The 26,696-nt window shown below is 34.6% G+C and overlaps 1 protein-coding gene across 12 annotated transcripts in view; it reads right to left on the minus strand.

The window, feature by feature from the left end:
• Positions 1-26,696, minus strand: part of GPHN (gephyrin) — a 276,180-nt gene that overhangs the window by 109,185 nt on the left and 140,299 nt on the right. For 6 of the 12 annotated variants that reach the window (XM_040975433.1, XM_040975428.1, XM_040975425.1 and 3 more), the window contains 2 exons: positions 18,884-19,018; positions 3,619-3,675 (listed from right to left, as the gene is read on the minus strand). In XM_040975433.1, coding sequence (XP_040831367.1) covers positions 3,619-3,675; positions 18,884-19,018 — 192 coding nt within the window. Of the gene's footprint in view, positions 1-1,458; positions 1,531-3,618; positions 3,676-18,883; positions 19,019-26,696 lie in introns of all 12 variants that reach the window. The other 6 variants (XM_040975435.1, XM_040975429.1, XM_040975434.1 and 3 more) reach the window with 3 other exon arrangements.

Consider the following 26,696-nt stretch of genomic DNA (forward strand, 5'->3'; position numbering starts at 1 on the left):
ATTTGATTCATAGTTTTCATTGCATACAGAGGAACTGAATAAAGAAATATAAGAAACAACCCAATTTTAAACGCACATGGTTTTAGTTTGATTCTAATCTGACACTAGGTTTCTTATAATATAGATTTTAGTGTCAACTTTTAGTCTTGGTTGGACTGATAGATAAATGTCATTTCCTGTGAATGGTTAGGGAAGAGTGTGACAGTAAAACAGGTACATCACAATATTTTTGTGGGCTTTTGGAATGATAGTCAGGTATACTCAGACTGATTTCATCATAAAAGTCAAACTAACCTTTATACTATGGGTCTGGGTTATGATAATGGGTGAGCTTTTGAATGCTTTAAGGATATACACAAAAAAGAACTGGCTCACAGATATAAAGCAAGAACGAGATGCTTGTGCTAATTTCCTCCTTGGACTTTAACAATTAAATTTAATATGTTTAATTAAAACAATCTGAGAAACTTTTGTTCTGTTTTTTAAAATGACTATGTTAGTAAAAATAGAAATAATCTTTGGAGAAATAAATTAGAAGCTAGAATTCACCACATTATTATAAGTTGCAGGAATGGGATATTAAGATTAAATCATAAATTATTTGCTGCAATCATGTAACTTTTTCTGCAACACTCATACCTTATACTTCATTTGAGATAGTAATTCTATTTTTGAAAAGTTATATGCAGAAGTAGCGCCAAACATTCTAACAGTCTGAACTATCACAAATACGCTCCATTGTTAGCACTGCCTATGCTGTGCATGCTCACTAATGGGTAGTTACAAGATGTAATTTTGTTTCAAAGGCTTTTTTTGGTATCTGAGCCTAATCTCAAGTGTTTTTTAATACATTACATGAGCTTAGTGAAGTTGATCACTGCTAGTTTTCTTATTTATTTATTTTTAAGAAAAGACATCTTGCAATAATTCCAGAAGAATCTGAGTTGAGAATTAACTCAGCACAAATGCTGTCTATTTGCCAGCTTACTTACATAGAAGCTTTAACAGTAATCATTTCCCTGTAAAGTTGAAATGGAATTATCAAAGCTCTCCCTCACTCAGCTCTAGCCCATAACGTACAGTCCTGCTGAGACACCTAAACAGGACAGAAGATGCTGTGAGTGGAAAAGGCCCAAGTGAAGTGTTTTGAGAAGACCCTCAGACATGTACATTTATGGCATGATAGAAGGAATACTGATTTTGAGAGAAAATTTATTTTGCATTGGGACCAGAACACTATTAAAATCAACTGCAATGTTAGTATGGCTTAAGGGTTTGTTACCCATATAATTTAATCAATATTTCATAAGCGTGAGTACGAAGTCACAGCTAGAAAAGAAAGGGGAAAAGAGACAGAAAGTAAAAAATGATGGAAATGAGAGGACACACCAATCAGATCTGGAGTCACCAGTCAGAAGTTTAGTTGAAAAAAAAAAAAATCACCAAGTGAACTCGTACATTTACTCTGAGAGAGTATCCTTTCCCATTGCCTTCTAGGTGATCTCTGAGCTCCTGCAGCTTTCGATGGAGCTACATGTAAACATCAGAAAATGCATTGAAAAAGCAACTTGTTCTCTTTTCAGTTTTTCTCTTTTTCCTTTTAAAAATAAGATCAGAGCATTACACATTTCTCACTGCCTTTGGCAAACATTTCCAAACATCCACGGTCTGTGTGGCACATTAAGAACACATGCTCAAAAAAACAGCGGCTAGGAAGCCAATATTTTCCTAGTTAATTGCTGTATCTTTTCTCCCCAAAAGCCTCAGAGAAAATAGATTCTTTTACTATTCTGGTAATCCTCTAGAGGTTCAGTTTAAAGCTTGCTATTTGGTAAAAACAGCAGTAAAAATACCTGAGAATTATGAAATTTTGCCAAACATATTTTTTCCCAAATAGAATTTTTAAGGCTTCATCCATATTAAATAAACTGAACAGTAAAACATACCATTTGTTCCTAAATATATATGCATAAACATAACTGCACTGTATATACACTTAATAACAATAAGTATATTTCTAACTTCAAGGTCTACACATCCATCAGGTAAATTTAGAGAGAATCACACACACACGCACTCACACAAACAATCCAGGTTACAGCAAATGACGCTGCAGCACTGGATGCCATTTTCACCTCTACGTTACTACCAAAAGTCAGAATTCTGTTTTATGCACAGTCTCACAGGAATTTGAGTCAGGCTCCATATCTAAACAATAATGGGTTTATCTTTAAGGACAAAGATAAAAATATGATACCTCACATTCAGACAGTGAGGAATGCTACTGAAATACATTTTCTGACTGAATAATTTTTACTTTCCTAGTTTTTGAAACAGGCATAAAATCAACACCCCTCCCTTGGATTGTCTTTAGGGAAATAACATTTTAATGAAATAGCTACCCACTAGAAAGTAGTAGTAGAGAACAGAGAGGATGGCTTTTTCAGAATAAAATTCACAAACATACACACACCTTCATTCATGTGCACTCATGTGTGCACACACACAAATAAACAACAAAAAAGTCAAACTAAGAAGGCAGAGGAGATAAGGACAATGCATAATTAGCATTTTACAAACCATTGAATTGCAGTACATTAGAGCACTGTAAAATTTTCAAATGGCTCAATATTAGGGCTCAGGGTAAGAATTTAGGGACATCTTATGGCAAGGAATTTTTTAGCAGCTTGATTAACTTATTAAGTTATTACTTTTGTGATACTAATTGGGAGTGAGACACAACAAAGCAGTTAATTTTGCAGGGGGATTATTCTCTATATTTTTAGAATTCATAAAATTTTCTAACTTGTATTTATGGTGGCAGCATTAAAGGTGATTCATAACGGCACGTGCTTCTTACGTATAAAATGTTGTTTACTTTTCATTGGGATTAAATGTTATAGGACTAAATGTCCAAGATATTCTGATCAGAAGATATTTAGCAACTAGTAAACTGAAGGATCAAATCAGAAATTTTGGAGTTACACATATCAGATTACATATGCAAATTGGCAAATATTTAAATGTTTCTATTAATTGTATCAATGTTTTAAACATTCAAACCATAGAGGGGGGTAGGTGTGCTAAAGCACTATTATAACTATATGAGGGCCCATATATAAAAAATCATAATTTTTAAGGTTACATATTTTCTACACATGCAACTGACTCATAATTTGTTCTGCAATGAGCTACAAATGATAATGACACTAAACATTAATACGTTTTACGAAAAGTTAGAAGGGGAGATAACATTCCGGAAATAGATTAGTTTTCTGTGTAACAGGAACTTAACACACAGTCAGTGACATCAATCAGAGGAACGGTTTACTCTAGAACCCCGAGTTATAGGCACCTGGATTGAGGCAGTTGCCCTTTCTCTTGTTTGTGGTGCCATTCAAAGCTAGTTATTTGGCAGCTTGCCTTCAGCTGGTTGCTCTATGTGTAGCTGAAACAAAAAAAATAATATGACCCAACAGCCAATAAAAATATTAAAATAAAAAAAATGGGATGGTGAAAAATGGAAAAAGCCCCCTTCCTCCCTCCACCCTCCCAAAAGGAAGAAGTATAGGCTATAGACGAAATCTTGCCAAAAAAAAATGTTAGAAACATATTTACTTTGAGGGATCCAACTCTACTAGCAACTCCTTTGCTTTCATCCGGCCGTCTAATTTGCTACAATGAGGGAAGATGGGTAAAAAAGACAGAATAAAGAAAAAGTGAACTTAAAAAATTTTCTACACATTAGTAATACATGCAAGAACATCAACTGACTATTTGAGGTACATCTTAGGAGGTCAGGGAGTTAACTAACTCACAGGCTGCATGAAATGCTCTGTAAATAATCTGAACCCTGGAATTCAGTCTGTTTCAGCAATATTCCTGAGATGAGGAAATTGGCACTTACTTTTTGTTATCTTGGGAATTTCTGATGAAGCAGTATCTGGAGTAGTACTACATTTGCATTTGGCATATGAAAAACAAAGAATTAAAAATATGCCTATACACTTTACTAGTGTGCTATGTCCTTTCTAATATCAGAAAAACGTTAATTGTATGACTAGAAACATAGGTGTTTTCTAAAACCCAGGTGGAAAGATCTGTCCTGACAAGCATCATTCTTCATTAGTGACAGAGTGCAGCTCCTCTACTTGTTGATCCAAGCATTGAGGCTACTCAGCTGTCACGGGGATTATCAATAAAACAATCGTGCTGCCCAAACAGAAAATTTTAATGCCAGACCAATGTTAGATATATTCACTCCTTCAAAGCTTTCTGGAATTTCAATTGAAATTTTTTTTTTTTTTTTAGTTAACACTGGGAAAAAGAAAAATAACATTGCTGGTTTTTAAAAAAAATTATATCATTATATAAAAGAGCAAAACAAAAATTTTAAACACAAGGTGCTTCATCAAGTAAAGCGTTTTAAAATGCAGCTCTAATTAGAACTAATGTTCTGGTAACTGAGGGAAGTAAGCCAAGCAGTACAAGGGCGGAGGAGTGAAAGAAGTTTCAGGTACTTGCACAATGATGGTCTCAATTCAGATCAACATAGATGAAGTTAGCTGTGACGCTCCTCCTTACTGGGAGACACAGGAAGTATCAGTGTGATGCCATTGTCCAAGTGCTAAAGTCTTCCCCCCAAAATAAAAACTCTGATCGTAAGTTTTATTCTCTGAAAGTAAAATCTATAGAGTATCTCACCTGTCTAGGAAATGTCTGAAAGTATGTGAATACTGCTGAAAAATACTACTGAGAAAATCAAATTTTTGTTTTGAAAAAGCTCATAAGAACTGAGATGCATCACCCCTTGGCTTGGTTTCACAGTTTTAATGACCTCTCCAGCATTAATTGTTATTGCGAAAAGATGATCACTGCACTCAAACAACGAACACTGATTATAATGCCGGTACTGAGTGGGCCTCTTGATGGGGAATGTGCTCATAAAATCTACTCATTTTCTTATGCTATTTTCTTTGCTTATAGGGAAAATTCAAAGTGGTTTTCCATATTAAATGGAAATTCACAATAACTGGATAATAAATACAGATTTGGTAGTTTCCTATAAGATGTAAATTAGAATGACTCATGTTGCTTTCTGGAAATACAGAAAATGTTAACTTTGTGCCTGTCGTATAGCAAAAAGTGAAAAAAAAATATGAATTGTTTTTTTTTTAATTCTGTAAGGCTTAAAATTAAAAATTAAAATTCTGTAAGGCAGTAATTTGAGATGTAATTTGAGTAATTCTTTAAGATGGCACATGAAATTAAAGACAAATACAGGGATAATCCTCTGGTTCCTAAATTCTGGTTAAAAATGACATTCATTTAACAGGCCTGGATATAAATGGGCTAGAAAGAAACTGATGCTTATAAGAGAATGTGTATATACATATATATACTCATATAGGTGTGTGTGAAAATCGCCATTTTTCTGTTTGTCTATGCAAGAAATTGTATTATTATATTTATTTATAAAAGAAGTTATTCCTACAAAATTTCCATTGCAAATACAAGTTTAAGTCCACAAATTTGCTGAATAAAGTACAAAAAGAATATAATCATCACTGAACTGGGAATTTGAAAAACTGACTATAACATGGATTGAAATAGACTTTGGGGAATAGAACGCTTATCAATGAGTGAGATAAATTTCCCATACACAACTAACGCTTTGAAACTCTTACAGGAGGAAGACTTCAGAAAAACACTGTGGTTTTTCTAACTAGGTGCGTATAATTCAAATTTTATGTGATTTTTTTTTTGTGGCTCCAGGAATATAATCTCTTATATTGAAAAGCATCATAAAACTGGAAGTTTTTGTTTCTATAAATTAAAATTTGAGAAACAGGGAAAAGTGAAGTCAAAAGCTAAATCAGTAAAAAAAAAAAAATCAATGCAATACTCTCATTTATATGTTCTTATCACCAATATAAAAGAGTAGCATATATAAGATATTCACATCTGATCCAACTGCCTAATTACTATTTTGGATGAGAATTTAAAAGCCACCAAAGATGAAAACTTACATAAGAAGAATTAATTTGCTTTTTGTGATAATTATAAGAGTCTTGCATTGTTACCTACTTTTATACACATTTTTCTAGGAGGCTGAACATTCTCTATTAACAGCTAAAAGAGCCTGATACAGGACAAATTTCATTATGTAAAATGCTTGGTTCTTAGAAATGTTTCTAATGTTGAAGGTTTTTAAAATTTTGATCAAACGATAAAGTTAGTTTTTGCATTTTAACATTAGGAATGCAAAACTTTCATTAAACATAGGTTGGATGTAATAAAAGTAAATTTTGAGAAGAGGCAATGAAGAACTGTGAGGATTGAGTCAGCTGAGATTGTTGGTTTACATACAAAAGCTGAAAACTACAATGTTTATAGCAAAACCAAATTGTCATAGATAATATAGGATCAAGGACATCAAATGTTCTATTCAGTCTAAATATTCACTGAGAATAGCCTAAATAAATACTATTGCACTATTATCTGCTGTTTAAAGTTATAGGAATATTTCTTTAGGGATTAGTTTCTAAGGAAAGCATTCTCAGAGATATATTATTAGGATGTAAACTATAAAAACAGTAAAGTGACTCTTCTGTTGTAGTTGCACTTTTCATAATAAATATATAAAGTATTTGCATTTTGTAAACATCATGCAATGAAAGAAAACTGCCTAGATCTTAATCAAGGATCAGGCAGTGATCTCCTGATTTGGCACAATTTTCCAAGACTGAGCTCACCATAAAATCATTTCTACTGTTAGTAAGTTAGAAATCTATCCTGTGACACCCTCACCTCACCAAAGAAATTTTAAATATTGCAAATATAAATTTATTGAATTTTTATTACAACAAACATACTATGCAGCAGAAAGCCAACTTTATGTTATTTTTAAAGTATAAAATAAGAAGCTTCAAAAAACAGTTAGGCTGCAGCAGTCATGTCAAGGTAGGCTTCCATACTATTGGGTTTATGGTTTTAACAATTATATTTACTTAAAAGATGTTTGATAAAAATGTTTTAGAACACATTCATTTCCTATTTGCTTATTTTACTGAGGAAGGAATTGAAGTTGGGGTATTTCTGTGGCTTAACTGTGCCAACAACAACAAAAAAAGCACAGTGAATACTAAATTCTTATTTGCAAGTGTTTAAATTTGAGTGCTCACATATGAAATGAGTAACAAATCTACCTTTAGCTACACGATACATTTTATGATTTTGATTAAAAATCATAAAGACAAAAATTTGTTTATTTGCCTTATGTACCGAATCATCTTGTAAAATTGGTTTGCTTAAGAGTTCAATATTAAAAGAAACTTCTATAAGTATTAAATACTTTTGGGTATCTGGTCAATATTTCACTTCACTATATTCTTCATATTACAGTATATAGCCCTTTGGATAAAACACATACCTCACTGTATTACAGCTCATTCATGATTTATTAAGTCAAAGTAAAAAAAAAAAGAGATCCAAATATTATATGACTGTGTCAAGGAAAAATTAATGTATTGTGGAAGAAAGGCAATGTGATTTTTGGAAAAAAAAATGGAAGTATAAAAAACATCAAGTGAAATTACAAAGAGTAATGAGAAATGAGAAGTCACAAAATATAACTTTCCTCCTGTAAATTTAGGAAACTCTCATTCTAAAAGGTTTTAATTTGTTAATATTTGTAATCATTTACTAACATTTTATTGCTCAACTGTAATTTTGGTCATTACATTCTAGAATAGCTTTAATTTCATAGATAACATAATGTCTACACAAAATGAAATGTTTTTAAAGAATAACCTATGACTGAGCCAGAGAATAATCAAAGTTCATATTTTTAAAAAATTTTAAATCTGTTCAACAGATAGTACAAATCAGGGACCTTAAAATAGATGACTTTTCAATAGTATATTGCTTGCTACTAATAACTTTTTATTTTTCAAATTTTTTAATAGAAAAGAATGTTTATCCTTGAACTGCGAATGAAATATGACATAATTTACTACTTAGCAGGATTCAGAATGGCTTAACCTGATTATAAAACCAGTCATAAATAACTGGACTGGACTTAATACAGATTTACTACAAATCTGAAGAGTAGGCAAAATAATACCTCTGACATGACCTGGGCTTATTTTAACAACCACATCAGCATTAGTGAGAGAAATCTATACTCTTGATTATAAAAATAATATATGCTGTAAAAAAATAACTTGTGGGGACATCCTTGTGTGGTTTTATTCGCTCTTTTTAAATCATTTTATTTTGGGTATTTTCTCAATCATTAAATATTCTTAAAAGTATGACTTTCCAAAGATATAAAATATATAAACATTAGTGATGTTTCAGATTTTTCTCTAATATACTGTGCTAACAGTCCTCATAATTTCCACCGGATGAATTTCTAGAATCAAGTTGACTGGTTAAGGCCAAAAATTCAAGGTCCTTTCTCTTTCTCTGTGTGGTATGTAACACACTTCAATCAAATGACATACTTGCTTAAAAGGTTACAAATATTCATATCCCTGTCACTATTGAGATAGAATGCACTGCTCCTACAGCATTGATGATTGAAGCTATAAAATAGTGATTAGTATCACTGTAAAATTTGCATTGCTTTAAAATGTGGGTTTCCAGTCACAGTACTTCTGTGTTTACTTCCACATGTACTTTGTTTACAAAATGTGTCTTCCTGCCTTTTCAGTGTGCTATTATTTTTCTACAAGACTAGAACTTCTGGATTAACTTGTGTTTTCTGTTAAATGAAAACAGGATGAGGAAACAAATAAGATAATCCTGAAATTCTGTGCCAGAAAATACTAATTTTAGAATGTGTCATATTATTTGATCAAAAAAGCTTTTATTCCTTTATTGATTTTTATTTGAAAGGCAGAGACACAGAGAAGCCAACAGAGCTTAACTCAGCTCTCTCATTCTCTAGTTCACTCTCTAAATCGCTGCAACAACTGGAGATGGACCCAGGTCTCCTATGTGGATAGCATCACATAGGACCATCACCTGGTGTCTCCTAGTTTGAGTTTAGCAGGAAGCTGAAATTAGAAGCACTAGGACTCAAACACAGGCCCTCCCACATCAGATAGAGGCACCCAAATGGTGTCTTAATCACTGTGTCAAAGACCCAACCTTTTATCATTTTAAAATACCAAGATGTACAGAATAGCTTTAGATTTGAATCAATCCTATATATGATCTAGTTTGCTGCTAAAATGACAGCATAGGTAATTTTTTTTCACACAGTAATTCTTAATTTCATGTTTTCTTCTACTTCTATAATCATTTTCTTTTCTTCTTATAACTTGAACAAAACTGTAGTGGGTATTAAATCAGCATTCCATTTAACAGAGACAACCTTGATCAAAGAAAGATCTTAAGTAATAACATTTTCTATTGGTAATCTGAAGTATTGTACACTAGCTGCACAAGAAATAAATGCAAAATAATTTGATATTAATTAGAGATGAATTAATATGAGAACAAGACATATTTATTCAATTGGTAGGAACCATGCCTTCAAATAGAATTACAGGGCTAAAATGGACTTTTACCAGTTATTTAATTGAACTTTTTGTTACAGATGTACCAGGTTTACTAGTTCTTCTAAAGTTACAGAGAAGCAGAAAACAAGTTGGTACTCTCTACTTATTGCCTCTAGAGTAATGTTTTTCTTAATCAATGATGTCAGCTTTTCAAAAAATTCTGGGTCTAAGGATTGTAAATAGCTGGAAACTGCTTCTTAATTATTAAGATTAACTAACAAAGATGCAAAAATGAGCTACCCTGGTATCTATTAAGTGATACAACTCAGGAGACAAAAGCTCTGTACATACTTGCCACAATGGTAGAAGTAACCCAAAGTGCTAAATTTAATTAGAGAAAATTCCAAAACACTTAACTTTCAGAAGCTTACCAATATCGGAAAGTAAGAAAATACCAAAATGTCCAGGAATAACAGTAGGTGAAAAGCCATGTTTCTTCCATCAGTTAACACAAAGAATAATCAAAACAGTGTTTTAGAACAGGGTCGGGAGTGTCTGGGCCACAGGTTGTATAAAATTCATGAAATTACGAGATCTAGCACTACCAAGGACTTGAATTTCATGAAATGTACAGCAGGCTAGTTTTTAAGTTGATGTTATATGGCCTATAAATGATGTTATAAGTACCCAAATGGTCATTGGCAGAAAAGAGGCTCCTCATCTCTGTTCTAGAGGATAATTTAAAACATGTAAAGATGACTTAGAAAGATATTTACATTACTAGGTGGCCTACTAAGCTAGGTCAAACAAAGGTAGTCAGTTTAATACAACTAATTATTTAGTGAGTACTTCATTTTAAACATTATGCTAAATGATTCATATGAATCCAAAAAATGTTTTAAAAGTCCTAAAGGCAAATAGATTTTTAAAATGTATTTATTAGATGAGACACTTAGAGAGAAATACCCTTCTGAAAGTCATACATGTAGGACGTGACAAAGCGGAGATATGTCCTCAGCCCTGTTAGATTCTTAACTCTTATTCACTGCCTTGCCATTATGATAAAATATTTGAATGCATAGAGAACACAATTATATAGAGCCAGATTTAAAAAATGGTTATTTATACATAACAACTTTTTTCTTTACATGTATTTTCTAAATTTTTATAATGAGCATACCTATTATTTCTTTAAAATAAGAGAGCATACCACTTATAGTTTGATTCATAAGATGAGAAAATCTATAGTTAATAATTTCAGATTTCTGTCTCTTCCTAGGAATCAAATTTCACTTCAAAGTTCAGATTTCAGAATGTCCATTATACATTTTATTGTTAGCTTCATTGAAAAACACAGTGCTGTGAACATTCAGCATTTAGAAAATGATAAATTCCATTTCCATTATCATTACTTATCAATGTAGAGAGGGCATTTTAGAAAAAGTGAACAATAATCAAGGTAGAATATTTTATATATATATATATATATATATCATAAGCCCATAGAAACTCCACAGAAAACAATTTGCAAATTCAATGTTTATAGCTGAAATACATTATTTTCTAACTTCAGTTTTACTCAAATGATAAGTAATGTCTTTCTTGTTAGAAAAGGAAGTTAAGACTACTACTGAAGAGACGAAATTCTGATTCAAATCATGATAGATAGCAAAACAAACATGTAAAGGAAGCAAAACCATATGTTAATAACTAGAGCAGAACTCAGACACCAAATGTCCACTGCAGAGAGGGCACCACCAATTTATCTGCTTATTCTCCCAGACCACACCCACAGACTAAAGCTCTCAAGACGCAGCATATGTCAGGTCAAAACGCAAAGCATCAGGCATTTCCTGGTAAAATAGTATAGAGTCTACAGAATGCCAGCTAAGTACAAACATGTGACTATTAGTCTATCAATGTTGATCTGGCATTTTACAAACACTTGTAATTTCCCAAAATTTAAATGTAACAAAATTTAAAATAAGCTATTTGTGTGAAACAGTGAATAGGAGATCACTGTCTCTCTTTCAAATAAACATACAAAAAAAACTAGCTATATCAAACAGTACTTTTTATAAGACTATTTGCTAACAACTTGGTTATATTAAAGTGGGTACAGACAGGAAGTCCTGTCTATATAACATGAGATGTTACCCAACACAGAAGAAGCATGACACTAAACACAGAACTAGTTAGAAATTACAATTTCTGGGTATTTTTGTTGTTGTTATTGTTGTTTTCTTTTTCTTCTAATGAGATTATGAAGCTTTTTTCTCACTTTGAGTCAAGAAGAGATGGCTGTTTCCGCTGCTGGATCACAGTCAGAGTGAACTATCTGTAATGCTTAAGCATGTCATTGCTAGTTATTCACATAGAGGATCAGATCTTACTGACTAGGAATAGTATTCTAGCATAATCTCTATGGTAAACGTGGAAAAAATAAGATTCACATAACTTATTGAGACACAGAATATTTTCAGGAAAACTATGCTAGTATGCTGATTTGATTGTATTGGGTCTTTACGATTCATGAAAAAAATCATGAAGGTCCCTGGAGACCCTTCAGGGGTCTACAAGGCAAAAATTCCTACTAGTAATAAGACATTACTTGCATTTTTGCCAGGCTGGACTTTGCAATGATATTATGAAAGCATTGGTGGAATGACACTTTATTGCAACTTAAGGAAGTAGATCTTATAAAATAGGTAGTATACTAGTTACTGCTATGTAGTAACATTTCTAAAAAAGATTACTTTCATTTAATACTGTCCTAAAAAAAAAAAGTATCAATTTAATTAACTAAAGTTGACTCTTGAGTGGTACACAATGAGAAGGAGGCTTTTTGACTTAAGGAGAAGTACTTGTGAAAATGTTCGAATTGTAAATTGATTTAGCCATCTTATTTTTAATATAATTTTAAAATAAAATATGAAAGGGAGGAAAAGGTAAGATGAGGGGGAAAAGGGAAGAAAAGGGAAAGAGAGAAATCCTTTCTGCTGGTGACTCCCCAGAGGCCTGCCATAACCTGGACCTGAGGGCTTTGAAGCTGGGACTGCAGAGCTCACGGCAAACTTCACATGTGGATGGCAGGCAGTAACAAATCAGCTCATCCCTGCTACCTACCAGATTCTATAACAGAAGGAAGCTGAAGTTAGGTATCAGCCCAGGTACTCCAATATGGAACATGGTATCTTAACTGACATCTTATCTATTAGGCCAATTACATGCTTCTGAACTAGCCAGTTGATACACAGAACATCATTCTTTACTTGAAAGAACAAATAAGTCACTATTATTTTTTGGACTGAGACATTACTAGACTTTTTTTGTTTTTGAAAATGAACCAAGTTTGCCTGCCAATCAGTAGAAAATCAACAGGGAAATGCACGCCAGCCACTTTGAGCGTAATGGTTTCCAATATTTCCAAGTGGTGATTACATTAACAAAGATGATTCTGATATAATAGAATATGTTAGCATTTGGAAGAGCTTATATTTTCTGAATGAAAAATATGCAAATTCCAAAATTATGGCTGAATAAGAGATCCACAAATACAAGATACATAATGATTTTTTTTTAACTGCATTACTGCATTCCTAAATAGTTCTAGATAGAACCTTGTAGTCTACATTTCAACTATCTTTAATGGAACAACAGTTATAAACCCTTGGTGAAGTATCAAATAATATTCACAATCATCTGAAAATGCTAATTACACAACCTTGTGAGGCTGGATTTTTTTCATATTATTCAATCAAAACAGCATATGGCAACAGACTGAAAGGGAAGTAAACATGAGAATTCAGTTGTTTTAAGTCACACATCAATGTAAATTTGACAAATGTAAAATAGTTGCTAGATTTGATCTTTAATGTTGAGGGAATTACTGCTCAGTCCTTTCCAGATGGGTAGTAAACTCTGTACAAGAGAAAAATCAATTCTGTTGCAGTAAATATATTTTTGATTTCAATGATTTAGTGGTTGCCATCACTGTTGACTCTACATGTAGATTCATAGCCCAACACATTCTATAATGTCATTCACACCTGATTATGTAATAACATATCGATGTTGATACCATTTCAGACAAAAATTTAAAAATTTCATTTCACAGAATTTTACCGGATTTGCTTATGTTCTTCAAATAATTTACATACGCACACAAACAACCCAACTTGCAGGCACTAGTTAGTACCTTGACTGAGGCTAGAATCGTAGCAAATGAGATTTCCCAAAACTTGGGAGCCTCATGTTTTGTCAATAAAGTAATCACCTCATAAAATCATTCTGGTTTCACAAAGGAAAGAAGTGTGAATATGGGTTGGTTTGTAGCAACTAAAATTACTGGAGTTGGATCTCAGAGAGGAGCATGTTGATATTCAATCAACAGCATCACCGTTATGGGTAAAGGAAATCACATTGCCTTTCAGACTCAAACACTGAAGAAAATCGTCTACTCTGAACATTCTATTGACTTGGCTCAAAAGACAATAATAGAATCCTACATTAACTCACAACTTTGCAAGCTGGATATGATAAAATGCTGTGTAGAACCGGAGTATATCTTTAATATAAAAATGTTTTGGCATATATATTTTTAAGTAATGTAAACCACAGTACAAATAGATATTTTAGGTGTTTATATTTTCTCCCAAAGGGAGGGGGATAACCCCACTTGTTGGTTAAACTGGGCATATACTTCTAATTAATTTTTAAGGTACAATGGAATTTGTGATTAAAGATTGGATATTTTTTAAAAATCAAACTTTAGAAACTAGGGAATAAAAAGCTAAAAATTGACTTTTAAAATATTTTCTATTTTAATAACATGTGATGGAAATTTGATCTAAAGGGTATTTCTTTCTGTTCTGGTTATTATTTTGTACCTGAAACTTCTTAGTTTGATTTGTAAACAGAGATGTGGTTGTCTTTCATGATTAAAAATCAACACTTACCTCCTGTGAAAAAGAATTTATCTGTTACAGAAATATTCCTTTATCACATGCTTTGTGGAAGACTATCACCATTTTAAACTCAAGTTCTCTAGATAAATCCTACATTTCTTTAAATAGAATCTATGTATGATTTCACTTTGACTTAGTCATTATTCTACTCTGGGTGACCAAAGTCACCCAGAAAATCATACTGAAATCCCAAATTTGGTCTTAAAAACATACATTACATCAAAAAGCAAGGAGTGAAACTCATTCACCCCAGTCAGATTTCATAAGAAGAAAATATCTGACATAAAACGACTTTTTTAAAAAAAATTTCATAAAATAAACATTTGCTGGAAAAATACTATGTTATTAGGGATTGTTAATAAAAGGTTATGTATGGTAGTCTTCATTAGATTGTTCATTAGAACAAAAATTAAAATAGAAACATGGTATAATTGTTAAGATGGCTGGAAAATTTTACAGGAACAAAGGACAATCTAGCATACTTTCCATCAGTATACACACAAAATGAGAATCCATGCTGTGCTGACGAGTATCATAGTTGTTGGCCTATAGAAACAGAGGCACACTCAATTATGGAGGAAGACCTCCTGACAAACACTAAGGAAAGCTACACAGGCAAGGGCTGAAACAATTTGTTTTGAATCCTAACTTGGCTATTTAATCATTGGGTTCTCACAAACCATTTCAAGTGGTTCAGATGGTTACTTCCATAACATTCTATTCTCATTCCTTATTATACTTTGTTAATATTTAGGGTGATTTACTTTATCTGTTTAAAGGAAGGAACAATGCTTACAGGCTCACCGTTAGGTTCCCACCAAGGCTAACTTAATGAATGAATGAACTCTCTTTGGGAAACAGGGATTGTCACTTTGAACAGATATGAAATTCAGAAAAGTTAAATAACTGGCATAATATAGTATGGTACTGATATCTAAGTCTGTGTTATATTTTTGATGTAAAGAAAATACATTTAAATGTATATTTCTGCACATGACATAATGCATGCTTAATATGAAATTTTTAGAAAGTCGATATATATTGGGTTTTGCCAACACTAACATTTAATTGTTATGACCAAGATGAAGTAACAATAAAAATGTCCATCTCAAACTGTATTTCCACGTTTCTGCTGAATACCATTCCTTGGGTGTCTCATATGTACCTCAGATTGAACACAATCAAAGTCCGAATGCACTATGCTTTTACTCTCAAAACCCGCTGCTTTCATTTTACTCCTTGTAACATCATAAGCTATCCAACAGTTCAAAATCTGAAACCCAAAAAACCTTTTATTTTCTTTTTCTGCCTTAAATTTTTACTACAAAAATTAACATAAATAACTCACCTAGAACAGAGGTTAAGTGTCAAAGTCTATGACACTGCAATTAATGCCATAATGTTGTAAATTGTTGTTGATGTTATGTCGGGGCCTTTAATTGACTGAGACGATACTTTGCCGGCTTTACATTCAGACCAGAGATGGTCTCACCAAGAAATTGTTGAACTCACTAGGATAATAAGATGCTGGACTTTATGCTTGGTAAATATTTCCAATGAAAGAAGCTCAACTGAATTTGAACTGTGGTAATGCAACAAGGTGGAGAAATCCACCATGGGGAGAGGGTTCGGGGAATCCCAGTGCCTATAACACTGTGTCACATAATGCAATACAATTAATAAGAAAAGAAATCTATGACATTGATAAATGACTCAGTGAGGACAGGTTAAAAAAAACTCATTATTTAAAATACAAAATGTGAAATTTGATATTGGATTTTTTTAACTCTTTTTTTTTTTTATTACATTGCATCATGCGACACAGTTTTACAGGCACTGGGATTCCCCCCTCCCCTTGATATTGGATTTGAAGCCAGATAATTTTATTATTCACATACTAATGCAACTTTTAGCCTGAGGGCTCTTGATTGGTGTCAACTGTCTTTAAAGTGGCAATTATTGCTAAATACAATTTGTTAAATCTCCACCCAGCACAGAAGTTCATGCTAGGATTTTATTATTCCTTCACATTCCTAGCGAAACACTGCTGCTCAGAGAGGCCACTCCGACCACACTGTTTGGATGCGGTTCTCCCGCTATTCTTCCTCTGTCTTTATTCATTTTCCCTCTTCTCCCTCCCTTCTTTTTGTTTGCTTCTTTACAAAATCTGTATTTTATTTGAAAGGCTGAGTGAAGCCGACTGAGAGCGTGAGGAGAGGAGGAAGGTGGCCCTGCATCTGCTTTGGCACTTCACAAAGGGCTGCGGTCGCTAGGACTGGGCCAAGCTCAAGTCAGGAGCCGGGACATACATCCAGGTTTGCACAGCGGTGGCAAAGGCCCAAACGCCTGGGCCATCACATGCTGTAGGAGTGGGAGTGCGAGCACAGTGGCAGGGCTGGAATCAGAGTTCCCAGGTGGTGCCAGCGTCACACACAGCAACTAGCACGCGGTGACACAGCTGTCCTTACTAACAGCTCTTCAGCAATCCTTTTCATGTGTTTTAAAATATAGTTATTATATGATTCTGAAGTTACAGTTATTTAATTTAGGCTTACCTTAGTTTAATAGGTCAGTGAAATTAAAACACTTATAAAGCACCTATTTTAGATTTAATTAAACAGTGTTACAATTCATAGCATTCTTTTAATTAAGATTATTTTGATACTTTTACTTAAAATAACAATACAGTGATTAATTTTATTGTATTAGTATTCTAATTCATCATTTAAGAGTTGCTTTAAAATTACACCAAAGTAATAAGTTTGCAGTATTACAGAGCCAGAAAAGTTACATAAAAGGAATAAACTCATTCCTGGATAAAAATATGCTGCTTTATTTGTGCTTAATCCTAGTTCGAATACTTGAAAAAAAATCAGGATAAGTTATCTGCTTTTTAAAACTTTTACAATGAACAAGTTATTTAATAATGCTTCTATTATTTAATTTTATTTTTGAGGCTGTGGAATGACCAAATGACTTTGAAAACTGTATTAGACATCCTCTTTGTAACTAGAATATAGTTAGAAAATTTTAAAAGGCCCAAAACTACCATTTATAAATAAAATTGGCTTAAAACATTAAAAAACCACAATCACAATAAATTATTGCAGAAAAAACACAAACTTGGAGTCTAACTTGTACAGTTGGAATTGAATATAGTCAAATCATATCTTTCTGTTTTAATAATTTAAAAGACACAGATGAAATTCTGCTTTTCCCAGTCAGGGCTGAAGAATGCTTTGTTTTCATTTGGTTTAAAGTGGAATGTATTTTAAGACTAAAATGTTCGTACAGTATTTCTCCGGTCTTATGACCTCCAGTTTTTAAAATGAATCAAGTTATCTGTTATTTTTGACACATGTCTAAAAATAATGATGTACAAGTTTGCACTCTGAAGACTTTGTTTGGAAGGTTGTATTATAAAATGTCTAATAAATTGCAGTACCACATCTGGAATGTTTGAGACCATTTTAGTTAAATTCAATTTGTAACATTCAGAAAACTAATATAAAAGTTGAAACTGAAGAACACAGTTACAAAGAAGCTTAAATTTGATGACACAGAAAAAGCTACAGTTTGACAAATTAACCATCAGTTTTGTATCGTGATTTTAATGTGCATCCTGATATCCTAGCAAGAAGGAAGTTACTGTTAACTTTTTGATACCAACATTGGATCCATCACATAGAAAATCTGAAAGCACAAATGACTAACTGAACCAGAGAAAAGATATTCTAACAGAAAACAATCATGGTAATTATAAAGTTTTCTAGGTAATTTATCATACACAATAAGATGTGAGACATACAAATGCCTAATTCTTTTTGCATGATGATTCAATGATAGATTGTAAAAATAAAGATGAAAAAACTCCCTCCCTCAAAGGTTGGCATTAAAACTTTCTTTCTAATAAATTTAGATTTGTTTCCAAATATTAGGCAGCCACATTCCAAGTTGAATGTATTTGAAAAAAATCTGGAATGATACTAGAGCTGGGACCTAGCACAGACTTGATGAGTGTAAAAAAAAATCCTGTGAGTGACAGCATTTTGTTAATTGTGCTGTTTAATGGCAAAAATATTTATTCTTAGCAGTAAATAACTGTATCTATAGAGATGAGTACGGTCAAAAATAGCATATCTGGCTCAAAGAAACAGGGGTTACAGGAAGTGATATCCCTAACTATGGATACAGGGGTAGACATTTTATTTGCAATCACTATACCATCTTACTACTGGCCTAAAGTGGCAATTTGTGAAATAATGAATGTTATCTATTTTAAATTCCATTTTTTTTCACAGTGTTATCTTGCATGCAACCCAATCTAAACAAGCAGAGAAAATATTGGTTAGTGTCCCTAGACTTCCATAGTACAGCAGGTGTCAGGTGCCAAAGAACTGTACTTACTTTTGGTGTTGGGCAGGAGGCTGTGGAGAGGCGAGACGTGGCCTGAGCACGAGGGGATTCTGAAGGAGTAGTGCTGAGGGACGCTGTGTCTCGTGGGAGCACCTGAACACCACGAGAAATGATGGAGTCTGGGATCTGAAGAGGAACAGACATGCTATCATCTGAAAATGCCAACAACATGTAATCTACCACCTATAATCTGAAGGGTTTTTGTGGGGTGAAGGGACAGGACATTCTTTGCTGTTTAGCAATCCCAAGGTTTGCACATTTTTTTTTCTGTGATACAAATGCAATAAAAATTTTAAGAGAAAAACTTGCTAGACAAAATTTTTTTTTTCCTAGCAAATAATACTTCAACAATTTTTTGTTGTTGTTGTTTGGTCTGAAATTGAGCAGCAGTTTAGCATTGTGGGTATTTTCCATTCTCTTTTAGTCATTTTCAACCATCTTCACCACCTGCTAGAAGTTGACAAGCCATTTAATGTTCTCTGGCTTCCAGTAGCACTCAGTCTGTTGGAAGGAGCTGGTAGGATGGTCAGAGGAACTTCAGGTGTAGTATTTACTCCTGAGTCCTTCTCTGCTCGGACAGGCAAGCTGTGTGTCTCAACAAGATCGAGAAGTAAGTCCTAACCCACAGCTTTTTCTTTTTTCTGATTTCTAATACCACCTTTTTGCTTCACCAGATCAGCACTAGAAGCACTAATGATTTCACCAGTCCCTGGGAATCCCAAGATGTCATGTTGTGACCCCTGAATTCTAAGTTTTTGTGAATCTCATACACCTTTATTAAAGTCTCCTCAATTTACCATTTAAGTGTTTTATGTGATTTCTGCTACTATCTTGATGAAACTGTCTTTTGACTTGCCATTTTCTTTATCTGAACAATCAAGGTAATGGTAATATTTGTCTCACTGGATTAATATCAAGTTAATAAGATAATGTATGTAAATTATGTAGCCTTTAGAAGTAGCAAATATTTCACAAATACTAGTTATTATGAAATTATACCTTTTCATGCAACAAGGATTTGTATAAGTAAGGATAAATATTCTACAATTATGCAAACATAATAATTCAGGATATTTTTAATATTAATATTTACATCGATCACAAAGTATTATTTTAGACTATGCATGCTTAGTTCATGAGCATGGGCTAGTACCAAAGACACGATGCTTGTGAGAGCTTCAGTTTGTGCACAACATGGAAAAAAGAAGAGGTTGTTAACATTCAGCTAATAAGTAGCACATACCATAAAAAAGGAAGCAGCAGCCTTCATGACACACAAGTATTCCCGATATAACGTATCGCTTCTTACTCACAAAGACATAACACCAGTTTTCACTGCAGCTCTTTCATTTAGGCTTTTACATCAATATCCCCAATACTAATGGTAATGCCATGACTTCGGTTCTTTAATTTTGTTTAATTTATGAACAATAAAGACATAATTAGGAAGAAAAAGCAATGGAAACTCTCAAAAGAAAAATGGTCAATTTGCTAAGACATTTGGGTAGTGAATTATATTAAATGTTTTATAGAAGAAAAGGTCGAAAGAGTAATTTTAGTTATTTTATGATATTTCGATTTATCAAAAAAAGATCAAGCATTGGAAAAAAGAAAGTCACATGTCCCTGCTCTGCCTCACAGGTCATCACGTTCCTTTCCTTGACAGAAATGACCACCGCATCCTGCGTGCGACAGCCTCATGAACGTCTATTTTCCACTTCACAAAGCGCTGTCACGATGGAACTATTTTTGGGGGAGTACCGTATGTACTATAACTATGGAAGCACCTAAAAAAGTTAATATCTGCATCCATGATATGCAATTTATTCAGACTTATAAACACTAGTATGTCAGAGTATGCATAACACAGACTTATCTTTGTATATGGTTTTGCACGAATAAAATTTTCTAATGGATTTCCTTATAATTTTCTGAGTTTTTATCTTGCTCCCTCCCTTCCTTTCAGATTTATTTAATTATTTTAAAAGGCAGAGTTACAGTGAGAAGTCCCCAAGCCACCACAATGGCCAAGGCTGTGCTCTGACGCCTCCTACAGCGTCGGCAGGGAATTTTCAGAGGTGGCGCTGCTGTAAAACAAATCAGCACCCACAGGCGAGGCTGGCACTGCAGGAAGCGGCTTTATCCTCTTTGGCATAGAACTAGTCCCAAGTACGAAAGTAATTTTAAAAGTAGTAAGACATTTGAGGGGGAAGGTAAGTTTGAGTTTTGGAGATAAAAATTTGGGGGGATTTGGAACTCGTGAAAAGAGTTGGAAACTGGACATACAACTTGGAAATCACCAATGCTGTGATGACTTCAGTCACGCAATATTCAGATTTTCTGAGAATATGTCAAAGGAAAAAACATGGTGGCTGAAAATCCTTTTTTCTTTTATAAAGATTTATTTATTTTTATTGCAAAGTCATATACACAGAGAGGAGGAGAGACAGAGAGGAAGATCTTCCGTCCAATGATTCACTCCCCAACTGACCACAATGGCCAGTGCTCAGCCTATTTGAAGCCAGGAACCAGGAGCTTCTTACAGGTCTCCTATGTGGATGCAGGGTCCCAAGGTTTGGGCCGTCCTCCACTGCTTTCCCAGGCCACAGGCAGAGAGCTGGATGCGAAGCAGAGCCTTAGGGACATGAACTGTCATCCATTTGGGATCCCAGTGTGTGCAAGGTGAGGATTTTAGCCACTAGGCTACTGCATCAGGCCCAATGGCTGAAACTTCTAGGGCAGGAGTTGGCGCTGCGGTGCAGTGAATTACAGTGCAGCCAGCTTGAGCTGGCAGTATATCATACTGGAGTGCTAGTTTGAGCTCTAGTCACTCTACTTTGAATTCAGTTTGCTGTTAATGAGCATGGAGAGCAACAGATATTCCAAGTGTTCAGGTCTCTGATACCTAACAGCGAGATCCAGTTTCAAGCTAGCTCACATCCAGTTGTTCCGTTCATTTAGGGAGTGCATCAGTGGATGCAAGACTGCTCTCTCTGAGCCTCTTAAATACATACATACGAACGTATGTACGTACATACATACACGGATCCTAAATAAGAGAAAATTCTAGAGGATATCTGTGTTATGGGATCAAGAAAAGAAGGAAGAAAAGATCTGTAAGTGGTGTGATCATACATTCTGGTTTTTTGTTACTGATAAAAGAGGAAAATCAAGATAAAGTGACACATCAGTGGATAAAAAAAGAGGAAAATTTCAAGGACACATTAAAATATAGAGGAGGGGACGAAACAGGAGCAGGAAGAGAAGAGAAAAGAAACCAACATATCCAGTTAGCAGGAAAGTGAAATTATCAGACATGATTGGGGAAGAGCGGGGGGTAATTCAGGGTGAGATGCAGGAAAGGAGGGAGCTGCCAATTATAAGTGTTTCTCACGTCTGCACTGCTCAGCAGGAGGCCTGTTTATGGGAGTAAGGGAAAGTAAAAGGGGAAGGATAGTTTTAGAATAGTAAAATCCTGGAAAAAAATCACTAATGAATGAATATGAGAAACATAAAATAAGGACTAATTATCTTGTATATTTAGTTAATATTTGCAAACATAAATTTATAATTTTGTTGCACAGTCTGGAAATAAATTCACACCCTATCTCTCCTCCTAAGAAACCTACGCTAGAGCTGGAGCCTTATAGGCTGCTGCACTCATAGTTTTTAACATTATTTTAAATGGAGATGCTAAAGACAAGTGCCACGTGGGAATACATCAAGACAAAAAGTAGAAAAAGGGAAACAGCCACTAAAAAACTCTACAATCATTGTATAGAGTTTTTTTATTATCTTACCAAGGGAAACTTCATTATGAGGGGCCAAGAAAAATGTAGGCAGGGAATACAGATTACTCTATTTTTTAGGACTCTATGAACAACGCCACTAAGAACACTTTGCTTTATGAATCATGACACCGTGCGCATTAATTTTGCAGCACCTGGTATGATTTCTGGTTATAGAATAGTTTTTCTTATAAATGTCCAAGTCAGCTAAGCCTATTTATTCATCTATCAAAAGAGAAAAGTAACTGTTTAGCTTTTATATAACATGATTTTACCTAGAATTGTCAATATCAATTTCTCAAATGTGGAGAGTATGTAACACGATCTCATTTTGTGGTTTATATTCCCAAACTTTGTTTTTTAATGAGAGTGACCACCTCTGCATGTGTTTAGACATTTAGATTTTTCACTCTGGTCAAGTCCCTATTGAAAACCTTTGCCCCATTTTCCCTTTCTTCGATTATTCTTTTCTTAAGTCATTGTATTTCTGTATCTATTTTTGGACAATTTGTGCTTTATCAGACATATCTGGTACAAATATATGTAGTTCGTCTTTTACTTTATAACTTTTTTTGATGAACAGATTATTAAGTTTAATGTAGTTAAATTTATGAATAATTTTTCTCTTGTTTTTAAAAGATTTTTATTTATTTTTATTAGAAAGTCATATACAGAGAGGAGGAGAGAGAGAGAGGAAAATCTTTCATCCAATGATTCACTCCCCAAGAGACCGCAACAGCCAGTGCTGCATCAATCTGGAGCCAGGGGCCAGAAACTCCTCCGGATCTCCCACATGGGTGCAGGGTCTCAAAGCTTTGGGCCATCCTCGACTGCTTTCCCAGGCCACAAGCAGGAAGCTGGATGGGAAGTGGAGCTGCTAGGATTAGAACTGGCGCCCACCTTCAAGGCAAGGTGCCAGGATCCCATATGCCACCTTTAGCCACTAGACCATGGCACCAGGCCCAATAGTTTTCTTTATTGTAAGTGGCTATTGTATTTTAAAACTACCCTTCCAAAATCATTCTGTTGCAAGCTAAGTCTCTTCCTTTGGTGCCAACATCCCATGTGGGCACTGATTTAGGTCCCTGCAGCCTCACTTCCAATCCAACTGCCTGCTCATGGTCAGGGAAAACAGTGGAGGCTGGCTCAAGTCTGTGGACACCTGTACCCATGTTGGAGACCCATAAGAAGCATTATACTGGATGAAAGATCTCTCTGTCTCTCACTCTTCTCTGTAACTATGTTATTCCAGTTTAAAAAAAAAAAAGAAGAAAAAAGGATGTTTCCATCCAGAGAGACATAAGTGAACACGGGCAGGTTTGCGCAACTCAAAATTATACCTCTTGTCTAAAGAAATGAATTTAGGTGGGAAGACAGCCGGAATCGGGGGCAAGTGCTTTGGTACAATGGACTAAGTTGCTGTTCAGGATAATTACACGCCATATTGGAGTGCCTGGTTCAAGTCTCTGCTATTTCACCTCCTATACGTCTTGGTGTCTCGGTAGAGATGCTGGAGGTGGTGGGGCACCAGAGGGCGACTCATGTACATGGGTCCCTTATATCCACACTGGAACCTGGATGGAAATCTGGATTCTGGGTTTTAAACTGGCCCCGTCTGCTTTTTGTGGGCATTTGGTGGGTGACAGCACATAGAAGACTTCTCTGTCTCTGTTTACTTTATTCTATTAAAATAAAAGAACATGAAATTAAAAATTATAACATCAAAGTTTATTACTTGTATTTAACAGCAGATTTGAGGAGCCAAAAGAAATTAGTGAAACTAAAAATAAATTAGGAGAATATATTAAGTTTAATATGCAGGAAGAAGGAAAATAAATCCAATAGGACTAAAAGAAACTAAACTCAAAGATAGATGTGCTAATGAGAAAGAAGCATCAGAAGGTAACAGAAACTGCAAAAATCTGTAATTCTCCAATACCACAAACGTGGTGCTTAAATCACTCATGTCTGTAGTGTGAAGATTGAAAACCAAAGCAGTAGGAAATAATAACAGCATTAAAATGTTAAGAGAAAGGCAACATTTAATGATGTAAAAGGAGAAAATGAAAAATTTTAAATATGGGAAGAAATAGTAGCAAGTGTGGATGTGTTTATTGGTACTTATTACATTATTCATTTTAATTTCTTTTCCTAGCTACATATAACCACAGTTAAGTTGCTGTGATTTAAAAATGATTCTCTATAACCATAATAAATTTTGGGTATGCCTAATGGTAAGGTAAGGCTTATTACAGACTTACTAAAATTATAAGCAATAGATCAAAGTACATTGCTACAGGGAGAAACTTAATCATCAAGAAACACTTTGAGAGGGAGAAAATAGGAAAAGAAGTACAATGAAACTAAAAAACAAGTATCAAAATGGAACAAAGTAGTATCAGTATGGTAGTATACAGGCTAATCTGCCTGCAGTGTCAGCATCACACCTTGACACCAGTTCAAGTCCCAGCTGCACCACTTCTTAGCCAGCTCCCTGCTTATGACCTGGGAAAACAGATGAGGATGCGAGGGCCTTGGGCTCCTAAGCCTAAGTGGGAGACCCAGAAGTTCCTGGCTCCTGGCTTCGTACCAGCCCAGTACTAGTTGTTTCGACTATTTTGGGGGGTGATCCAGTGGATGGAAGATCTCACTCTGTGTTTCCCCTTCTCTCTGTAACCCTGACTTTAAAGTAAAAATAAAAGACCTTACCTGTCTAGAACTATCATTAATGAAAATACAATTAAAGGCCATATGATGACTGAATAACAAAAGAAAACAAAAACCCCAAAATCAAATTGTTGGCTGTTTATTCAACAAATATACAAACACACACACAAACTGAAAGTAAAATGATGCAACAAGATAGTCCATGTACATGGAGTTCCCTCAGAACAGGAGTGGCCATAATTCTAGGAGATAAAATACCACTTAAATCAAAAGCAGTAAAAGAGACGGGGAAGATTATTATTCAGTAATAATGTACGCTAACCAGCCAGAGGAATATAAATATACCTAATATAGAAGCACACAAATACATAAAGCACAGAAAGGGAGAAACAGAAAAGCAGCAAGCAAGCAGAGTTATCCAAACTCCAGATCAATTTGACCTGATAGACAGTTGTAGAACATTCCAACAACAGCTGCAGAATACATTTTCTTTTCAACAGCATGATATCCTACAGGATAGGCCATACAGAAGGTTATAAAACAAGCCAAGGCAAATTAGAAAAAGATCAATCACATTATTTATTTTCTGACCACAAGACAATAAAGAGTAGCAAGCAGTCAGCAAGAAAAACTTGGGTAACTACATAAACACATGGAAATTAAATAGTTGAACTCATGGGGTTAAAATGTTGCTGCAGCAGCTTGAGCTGCCACCGGGGATGGTCTCATCCTGTGTCACAGTGTGTGCGATCAGCTTCTGCCTGTACTTCCAACCCAGGCATCACAGGACAGACCACGCTCTTGGGTTTTTGTTACCCACATGGGAATACTGGATGGAGCTCAGGTTCCCGGTTTTAGTGTGGCACAGCTCTGGGTATTGTGTACACTGCTGAGTGAATTAGCGGAAGGAAGATCTCTCTGTGCTTTCCTCTAACGTCCTGTCTCTAAGTACATACATACACATACATACATAAATAAAACAAAGAAAAAACATCCTAAGTTCCCAGAAAAGCAATGGACCCAGGAAGAAAACAAAGAGGAAGTTTATTTTATTTTAAAAATTTATTTATTTTTATTGGAAAGTCAGATATACAGAGAGGAGGAGAGATAGAGAGCAAGATCTTCTGTCCAATGATTCACTCCCCAAGTGGCCGAAACGGCTGGAGCTGAGCTAATCTGAAGCCAGGAGTCAGGAGCCAGGAGCTTCTTACAGGTCTCCCACGCGGGTGCAGGGTCCCAAAGCTTTGGGGCATCCTCAACTGCTTTCCCAGGCCACAAGCAGGAAGCTGGAAGGGAAGCAGGGCTGCCGGGATTACAACCGGCGCCCATATGGGATCCCAGGCGTGCAA

The sequence above is a fragment of the Ochotona curzoniae genome, unplaced genomic scaffold, assembly GCF_017591425.1.
Source record: "Ochotona curzoniae isolate NIBS_2020 unplaced genomic scaffold, NIBS_Ocur_1.0 contig_2688, whole genome shotgun sequence".
Lineage (NCBI taxonomy): Eukaryota > Metazoa > Chordata > Mammalia > Lagomorpha > Ochotonidae > Ochotona > Ochotona curzoniae.